A 10,212-nucleotide genomic window follows, 5' to 3' on the forward strand; every position below is an offset into this window, starting at 1 on the left:
AAGGGCAAAAATGAACTATTGGGACTTCATCAAGATAAAAAGCTTTTGCAAAGCAAAGGAAACAGTCAACAAAACCAAAAGACAACCGACAGAATGGGAGAAGATTTGCAAATGACATATCAGATAAAGGGCTAGTATCCAAAATCCATTTTCTAGATTTAATAAAATATGTGTTGAAATCAAGTCAGACCAGCAGAGAAGGAGGTTCTGCAACTTACAGCATATTGGGCCTGACCCACTCCACAGAATTATACCCTTACCGACCAACCGGTGCTCAGCGTGATACCATCAGTCTGCACTGACACTTGTCATAGGACATAGATCTGTAACAGTCACCCTTGCTCTTCCTCTAAGTTACTGTTGAGAGTGTTATTTGTTAGATCACACAGGCTCATTTTCATGTGGACTCCTTGGAGAAAGTCCTTTCAGGTTTTTGTAACAAGAACAGTTTTGCTTCTTTTGAGCAATACGTTTGTTTTTTTACTCATTGTAGAGTAAAGTTAAAAATTAACTTTCTTTTTTTGTTGACCACTAGAAGGCTTAAAGCCGAATTTAGACTAACCATAGGCAAGTATGTAGGTCATCATTATAGGTTTTGTCCAGTCTCAATGGCAAATTTTTGTCCGGTCTTCATTTTTAATGGTCCCACTCATGATTTTCATTCTTCTTTTGTTCCCTTTTATAATTTAGGAGATTTTCTTATATTTCATGTATTTCTAAAAGTGTTTTTTAAAAGGTTTCTAGAATAGTTTCTACTGCAAATGAATTAAATTTAATTAAATCATCCATTAAGGTAATATCTTTAAGACATTTCCTTAGTTCCTTATCAAATTTGAATTGTGAAATGTCTTAACAACAGTAAAGAAACTCCCTCTGCACCTTTAAAAACTGAACTGAAAATGACCCTTGCTCCTGCCAGATCTCCTTTCTTAAACATGCTCAGTGAAGGTACTGGCCTAGCCGGCCGGGTATTCCCCAACCAGGCTGAAAGAGCATCTTTCCCCTCATGCCCTTGAAGTCATGTATAGATTAAACACTAAAATCTCTTACATATAATGAGTATTCTCTTCTCTGTGTTAAGCTGAGATTGATTTAACAAATTCATTAACACTGGATTAACACTGAAGAAGTTCTCCTTGTTCCAGGCAGGACTGGGTTTCCGTTTGTGAACTCAAAGTGGAATTAAGTCAGCCTCTACCTCTTACTGTACTCTACCCCACGGCCCTTCCCAAATACTCCTGGACTGACAAAGGAGGGGATGGGAAAGAGTTAAAGCCCTGACTGGCCGAGAGAGAAGGGTTATCCTATCTCATAAAACTTTTTACCCTGTTCATCTTCTGTGAGACTTTTGCCAAAAAGAAAAAAAGGAAAGGCAGGAAAAGATGTCAAAAGGAACAGCTAAGAAAACATATAGTGAGAAGGTGAGAAGGACTGCAAATTTCAACTGGCATAATCTAACAGGGATTCAGCTTCAAAATCCAATGCTTACTTCTTGCCTCTATTATTTAACTCGAATAATAAAGCTCAGTGACAGAAATTAGCTCTATAAATAGATGAAGAAAATATCAACAGGTACCTAACATTCCTAAGATCATGTGGGTGATGAACTGTAAAGCTGGAATTCTCCAAGGCCCAGCTATTACATATTAAAAATTGTATTTGACCAAAAGTTACTGTATCAATAGAAGTTAAAAACAAAAAAAAGCTAAGAAATCAAAAGTTAATGAACAAAAGTTAAAAACAAAGCCACATAAAAAACTCACTCATGCTCAAAAATAAAAATGGAATCTGATACTCCACTTAATTAGATATAATAATAAAAATGTATAAACCAGTTTTATATTATGGTCAAATTTTGGGAAGGGCCTGGCATGAGCAAAGAATTCAAGAACAACAGAACCAAAGGAAGAGTTTTCGGAAACAGAAAAGCTTACTGGAAGAAACTGTGCACACGCAATCAAAAATACAAAGATACATGCAAGAAGAGAGAGTAAGAGAGAATGAAACACACTTGAACATAATAGTAAAACACACTAGCAAGACTTATAATACTCAAAATTAGCAATATTAATAATCCTTCCTAAAATTTAGAAGTGCTGCATTTTTGATACCCTTAATTCTTCGTTTCCAGTAAATTACGTCCGAACTTTCCAATTTGGAGCATTAAATAATATAGTTCCACTTTCATTGAGAATCATTTTTACTTACTGTAAGCCCTTTAAAATACTGCATTTAAAAGGTTGTGAGGTCAACTATAGCTTTTTATTTTAAAGACATAAATGACTTACTGTTCAAGAATAAATGCATGAGTAAATGAGCCTGAACATAACAGTGAATAAAAAAGACAAGTTCTAAAAAAAAGTAATATTAATTGATAACTCTTTAAGTCTATTGGAGATAATTACACTCAATTATTTATTTATTACAAAATCCACAAAACAGAAAAATGTGTTTCTATATATTAAGATGAATGAGAGATAATTTCAACTTGGAGAAACTGTTATCATACATTCCTCCAAATATTTTTAAAAAGTTCATTTATCAATGAACAAGTATTTACTAAATACAACGATATATGCCAGACACTGCTATAGGAGTAGAAAATATGGCAGGAAATAAAGCCAGGAAAGGCCCTGCTCACACAGAACTTCCATTCTAGCATGAGGGAGAAACAACAAGCAACAATTAAAAAAAGGAGGGGGGATATGTTAGATTTTAAGTGCTGAGGAGGAAAAATGAAGCAGGGAGGGAAGATAGGGAGACTGTGTATGGTGGTGGGGGAGTGGAATTTAAACAGGGTGGCCAGGGATACTCTGATATTTGAGTAAAGACCTAAAGGAGACAAAGGTGAGCTACACAAATATCCAGGGGAAGAGAATCCAGGCAAGGGAAACCGCAAATGCAAAGGGCCTGATAAAGGTGCCTGGGGAGTCTGAGAAACAGCAAGAAGGCCAGTATGCCTGGAGCAGAGGAAACAAGGGGGAAATTACCAAGTAATAAGGCAGAGAGATAATGAGGTGGTGGTGGGGTGAGGGTGACTGTGTAGGGCCTTTAGGCCATTGTAAGGATTCAGACTTCCACCAAAAGTGGAAGCATTATGGGGTTTCCAGCAAAAGACTGACATGATCTGATTTATGTTTTATCAGGATTTACTCTAGCTACTGTGTGGAGGACAGGTAAAAGGCAAGGGCAAAAGCAAAAAGGTTAATTAGTAAACAACTTCATTATCCCAGGTAAGAAATGATAGTGGCTTGGATCAGGGTAGTAGCAGTAGTACAAACAGGAAGAAAGGTTCAGATTCTGGGTATACTTAGAAATCAGAGTCAAAAGGATGTGCTGATAGATCACACGAGGTCTGGGCAATTTAGAGAATAGAGCTACCACTAACCAAGAAGAGGGAGACTGGGGAGGAGATGGTATGTTAGGCAGAATTCTAATATGGCCCTTAAGATACCTGCCTTCTGGTGTACATGGCCTGTATGATCCCCTCCTCTAGAGTGTGGGTGGAAACTGTGAAGACGATGGGACATCACTCCTGTAACTAGTTTACTTTAGGATTATGCAGATGTAATGTGAATTCCCCAATAAGTTGACACGGAGTTAATTAAAAGATTGTTGTTTAGGAGTATATTAATTGCCACATACTTGTGAATTTTCCAAGTCTTCTCCTCTTACATATTTCTAAGTTCACGCCATTCTGGTCAGAGAACATACTCTATATGACTTCAGTCCTTTTACATGTATTGAAACTTGTTTTATGGCTTAACATGTAGTCTATCCTGGAGAATGTTCCATGTGTGCTTGAGAAGAATTTATGCCCTTCTGTTGTTAGCTGGGATATTCTACAGATGTCTGTTGAGTCTAGTGCATAGTGTTGTTCAAGGCTTTTTGTTGATTTTCTGTGCAGTTGTTACATCTGTTCTTGAAACTAGAATACCAAAGTTTCCAACTATTATTGTTGAATTATTTATCATTGTTCCCTTCTTTTCTGCCCGTTTTTGCTTTGTGTATTTTGGGGCTCTGTTATTAGGTGAATATACATTTATAATTGTTGTACCTTCTTAACGGATTGAACTTTTTATCATTATAAAATGTCCTTCTCTCTTTCAACACCTTTTTTCTTAACGGCTATTTTATCTACTATTAATACACATAGTCACTCCGGCTCTCTTTTGGTTACAATGTTTACATGGTGTATCTTTCTGTACACTTTTAGGTTCAATTTATTTGTGTCTTTTAACCTGAAGTGTCTGTTATAGGCAGCATATAGCCAGATCGTCATTTTATCTACTCTACAATTCTTTCAATTAGAATGTTTAATCTATTTACATTTAATGTAATTGCTGATAAGTTAGGAATTATGAGTGCCATTTTGTTATTTTTTTCTCTATGTCCTACATTTCTGTTGCCTTTCCTACATAAAAGAATGAAAAAAGAATCAAGGTCATCAGCTGACAGTGAAAATGGAAATAGGTTATTAGAGGCTTCAGGAGAAAAAAGAAGATATAAAGTGGCTTCTGGGAGAGTGGAAAAGTAAACATACTAGAGAAATAAAGCAGATTTTTGTCACTATTAAGAACACACCTGAGATTAACAGTCATGAATTTAAAGTGACACTGGTTAGTATGGTTGTGGGTTTCCTTCCAGTCACATCCACTTTCAGGTGTGGGCACAGAGTAAACCAAGAGCAGATTTTATCTGGCCTAGTGGTTTCAGTTAAAGTGAATATGACAAAATGAGTGATGGGCAATGGAATTGAGGATATATAAAGGATACTGACTAATGACTATGGAATTCAGACTAGATAAGAAGGGAAGTGAGGCTATTGGGACCCAAGGGACAGTAAAAAGGTATTTGGATCGATGAATTTGAGGTCTTGCGAGGCAGGGAGTGGTCAAAGGATTGCTGGAGTTGAAGTAATAGGGAGAGAGTGGAGATATATAGGCAGTGGTTCTTGAAATAGAGTGAGCTGCTTAGAAATGAGATTATGAAGGAAATGTAGTTAATGGTAAAGACGAGGTCTAGGATACGAGTGAAAATTGGTGGCTTTAGTTAACTGGAGGGATCACTAAAGTAGAAGACGTCAGAGAACTGAGAGACCTGGATATTAGAAGGATCGTGTGATGAAATCACCAACATGGATTTCCATTATTAATATTATTTTCCTGAGGCAAGATTAATTTTTCAATTTTACAACTGTGACAATTTAGAACCCTATAGATACTCATGATTGTCCTAAGTACCATGATTCAGGACTCCTTACTATGGATATAAGGGCAATACATATATCTTTCATATATTACTGTGAGAGTATGATGTACCTCTCACAATGCTTAACATTATTACATTATGGTTATCTGTGCCAGGGCTTTGGGCTTTTCTATCAGATTATAAAATACATGAAAATTATCTCACAAGCTTATAAAGAATTAAATGGGAATTCAGGTAAAATTCTTAGCACAACATTTGACAAATGCTAAGAACACATTAAACAATTACTATTATTATCCAAAACCAGGATCTTAATGGCACCATGATATTAGCTGAACATCTGTGTTCTTTCCAATTTTTCATTACAGTAAATCTGAAATATTGGTCTATATGTCTTGCTCATAAAACTTGTTCTGTGTCTTTGGTTGTTTCCTTAAATTCAGGGGCTAACACGTTACAAGAAACTTTCTATTTTCAAGTGAAATTTTAACCAAAAGGGAGATTAAATAAAACCTATTAATAAGGGAATGCTGAGAGACTGAAATGCATAGTGAAACAAGCAAAAACCTCTGCTGGCCTCTCCTTGGGGTAACTGAGATGGCCCTGTATGAGGAAAGTTTGAGAACCACTGGCAAGAAACAGACCAGTAATGTTAAAAATCTCTCTCTCACTGGAATAAACCACGGGTTGCCTCAATGTCATTGTTCTGGTGCTATCCTGCAGGCAATACAGAACAATAGCACTGTGGCTATTTCTTTTAAGCATACCATAGCTAAGAAGAAATTCAAGCACTATAAATCCTGTACTTTTTTCACAAAGATGTTAAGCTAAAAGTGAATGATTTAGTCAACTCCAGGTAATACAAGTGTTGAATCGATTTTAATGCCAGTAGATATAACAGTCAAGAAATAAACTAGAGTTTTCATAAACCCATTCTATGAGGGAGACTAAAATGTGGTTTGGGCTACATTAACCTGATTTTCTGTTTCCCTTCTATACCAGCACCCAGCTGTCAATCAATTCACGAGTGTAAGAGTCAAAGAAATGGTACTTCTATCATAAATGGATTGGAAATGTTCTAAAGCAAACTTAATCAAAGCCTCAGTAGAATTTCTTATCCATCTATAAAAGTCCACTAACTAATCAAAGATGTCTATTTAGGCACAACATTCATAACTCTTTTCAAGGTTCAAATAAACCAAAAAATGTTAAGCATTACATCCAAATAAAACGTTAAGCTAGTTATAAGAGATAACTAGTTCAGTACTAACATTCAGTGATTAAGTTTTTTTAGGTTTTGCAAAAACAACGATATTGCTAAAAAAAATTAAACTTTTCCTTAGTTTGCTTTCACTTAAAAATTTTTGAAAATTTGAGATGCTTAGAATATATATATAATAAAACAATACAAATTATAAACAAATAATATAAATTATACTGTAGAAAATAAGAAATATAAATTATAAAATGATCCTAAACTTCCCAAAGTTGGCCAGGTTACAATATTCTGTATTCGAAGTATCAAGTCTGCAACTGCAGCTTGTTTTTGAAACAGATGTCCAAGCAAATGTCACTTGATCTTACGTGTCCTTTGGTAAGCGATACTGTCACTGAGGCCAAGAACAAGAATTATGCTTTGACAAGGTCTCTAAACTGACTACAGTTTATTCAAGCTACTTTAGCATTTGAGCACCAAGCAAATGTGCTATGTTAATTACTATTATATGATCTTGACATGAACTAATCCCTGTTCCCATTAACTTCCCTAGGTAAATGAAGTTTTAATGCTTAACTGAAAACAGTGATGGGATAATCCAGAGCAATATAAAATTTAACAGATGAGGGAACAGTAAGTGATGGCCATTCATCTTATTAACATAATATATATTTATTTCACATGGAATAGAGACTGCGCATTAAAATTACATCCTGGCCTAGCATTATAACTGAAGCCAAGGTAGGTAGGGAGGGGTAGGAATGTAATTCCTATTTAGATCTTTGTCTTTTCTCCATACTAAGTTTTTCACATGCGTTGGTACTGATGATTATAGGATGTCACAGAATTTAATAATCATGCATCAACAAGTGATAGGATTTGACAGTTTGTTAGCCTATCCAGTAATTGCTTACAACAGCACACAAAGAGCACTGACTCCTGTCTCCATAAAGGGTGCTTTTATCCGGAATATAGCATCCCTAACTACCCGTCTAGGCAACCAAAGTAGCATAACTTATAGAAATAATAAGTTAGAACTTATTTTTATTTTATTAACATTAATCCTAAAAATATAACAACTAAATACAGTTAGTAATTAAAAACATACTTTTATTTATTGGAACAAAGCAGTACCACTCTAGAGTCTATTAGTTTACATACTTCTGTAAGGTAGTAACCCTACAGTCCCACTGTTAGGAAAGTGACTCTAACCAAATTGATATTATGGCTTGAACAAGTGGGTCTAGAGTCATGCAGGACCTGTTCAGGTAAAATATTCACAAATGCCTTCTGTGTACTGGTTACTGTCTAGACTTGGGAAACCTCCACTGATTTTCCCCATAACGATTATTACTACTACCACTGCTACTGGCTAATTCTTTTTGTTTTTTTGTTTTTTTTTAAATTTTATTATGTTATGGTAGTCACCATACAATACATCATTGGTTTTTGATGTGGTGATCCACGATCCATTGTTTTCGTATAACACCCAGTGCTCCATGCAGTATGTGCCCTCCTTAATACCCATCACTGGGCTAACCAATCCCGCCTCCCCCATCCCCTCTAGAACCCTGTTTGTTTCTCAGAGTCCATAGTCTCTCATGGTTAATTCTTATTAAGCAGGTACTCAATATGGAAAACACACTTAAGTGAAAAATAACAGCTTACAAAATATTATTATTATAATTCCATTTCTGTAAAATAACACCGGTCCTTACATGTGTGTGTTTTAAAAGTGTGAACTCAAATATTCTTAGTGGTTATCTTGTAAGGTAGAATTATGTATGAATTTTTATTTTCGCTTTCTGTTTCACTATATTTTTGGAATGTTACAAATGAACGTTTAAAATAAAAAAGCGGTTTTATTTTTAATCATGTACTGTGTGCTGTGTCCTTGACACATTTATTATTTAATAGTGGTCAAGGAAAAGAGTATTTATATTTGGGTTTTAAATAAAGTATTGAGGCTTCTTGGGCTCCGTTTTAAGTATTAACTAGAAACATTATCCTAAGGAATAACAATGTAATAGAGTAGAGGAAATGCAGGTAAGTCCTAACCTTATTTAACTTTAGAGAAGCCACCGTTTCAACTATTTTAAAACAGGATAAATTAAAAACAAGGAGAGAGCCTGAGCAGTCATTTCAACCTACCATTTTTACTGCCAACAAGGCAACTCACAGAGGCAACAAGGTCCTGATGGTGGGATCCCTGCAGTCAACATTCTTATCTATACCTCCTAACATCTTAAAAACCACTTATTAAGAAATGCTCAGAGAGGGCGCCTGGGTGGCTCAGTTGGTTAAGCGACTGCCTTCGGCTCGGGTCATGATCCTGGAGTCCCTGGATCGAGTCCCGCATCGGGCTCCCTGCTCGGCGGGGAGTCTGCTTCTCCCTCTGACCCTCCCCCCTCTCATGTGCTCTCTCTCTCTCAAATAAATAAATAAAATCTTAAAAAAAAGAAATGCTCAGAGGTTTATTAAGTGCCAAGATAGAGCACTCACTTAAGATCTCTGGGCCTTTTATCCCTCTTGGAACGTAAGAGACAATAAAACAGATTTGGATAAAAAATATTTTAAAAAAGCAGGTTACGACCTAATCTAAAATTGAAAGCATTTATGAATAGACCTGAAGGTAATTATATCTTCCAGTGCTTAGGTATTCAAAAATCCACTCTTCTTTCCTCTAGGGCTCAAAGTTCTTTATTTTATGTCACTAGTTATTTTTCATCTAAATGAAAAGTCCTCACTTTTACAATTTGTAAAAGAATGAAGTTCAGATAAATGATCTTCAGGGTCCCTTTGAGTCTTAAAATTTTATTAATCTCTGAAAGGCCACACTAATCGTTATTTTTTCTTAGTTCCGATAGAGAGAAAATTGGTATTTTTAGTTTTATTTCCACAGAGTCCAGAATTACTTTTCATTATAATAGATTCTAACAAGTATATATATTCAAATTTATCTACTTCAATAACTATTACATAGAAGAATAGCAAGAATATTTTCACTAATAAAATTTCAAATCTTTCAGAATATATGTAAAAAAAAAAAAATCAACACTGGTACTAAATATTTCAAGAAAATTTCAAAAACGAATAACCAACCTGATGACCTGGTTACAGTGGGCACACATTGGAGTTCTTTTCCCTGCTGGAATGTGCTCAGCTCTTTGCACTAAAGTGTCCTGGTCACCTGGCTGGGGCTGTCCCCTGGCTGAGTTGGCTGGTGCCGCTGCTCCTGACGAAGTTGCACTGTTTGAGATTCTTCCAGTGGAAAGCGCTAGGAGTTAAGACACAGAAGAATTAGCTTGAGAATAAGCCAAATATTAACTTTTTCTAATAATCAAATCAGAATATTACTTTTTAAAATAATCTATTGATTCGTTTATTCACTCACATTTACGGAGAGGTTATATATCAAACAGTGGACTGTGACTACAGAAATAAACAGAAAAGAAAATCAAGGATTACAGCACAGTGAAAGAGTTATGACAGATGAATGCATTCAAACAGTTATGAATGCATAGGGTGTTGTAGGAAAAGAAGAGTCGCCTCTGCTTCCAAGAGGAGATACAGTTAAGGTGAATATTGACAGCAAGGTAGTTCTAATCATCTAGACATCTCTGCTAACCATCAAGAGATGTAACTCCAAATACATCAGAGGTGTATTAAAAATCTCAATGTGTTGAAGATAATAAAAATAAAAATGAACTCACTGTATTATCTCTCTTCCTCTATTCTCTAAGTAGACTGTGAAATCGGTCACCCAATCATATAAGGTAGCTACA

At 35.5% G+C, this 10,212-nt stretch overlaps 1 protein-coding gene across 6 annotated transcripts in view; it reads right to left on the reverse strand.

Moving 5' to 3' along the window:
- The window catches only part of PDLIM5 (PDZ and LIM domain 5), a 203,590-nt gene that overhangs the window by 14,126 nt on the left and 179,252 nt on the right, over window positions 1-10,212 (reverse strand). For all 6 annotated transcript variants that reach the window (XM_081812130.1, XM_031028410.2, XM_006733529.3 and 3 more), the window contains one exon: window positions 9,530-9,704. In XM_081812130.1, coding sequence (XP_081668256.1) covers window positions 9,530-9,704 — 175 coding nt within the window. The remainder of the gene's footprint in view (window positions 1-9,529; window positions 9,705-10,212) is intronic.

This window comes from Leptonychotes weddellii, chromosome 2, assembly GCF_054177405.1.
Source record: "Leptonychotes weddellii isolate Sample4059 chromosome 2, ASM5417740v2, whole genome shotgun sequence".
Taxonomy (NCBI): Eukaryota; Metazoa; Chordata; class Mammalia; order Carnivora; family Phocidae; genus Leptonychotes; species Leptonychotes weddellii.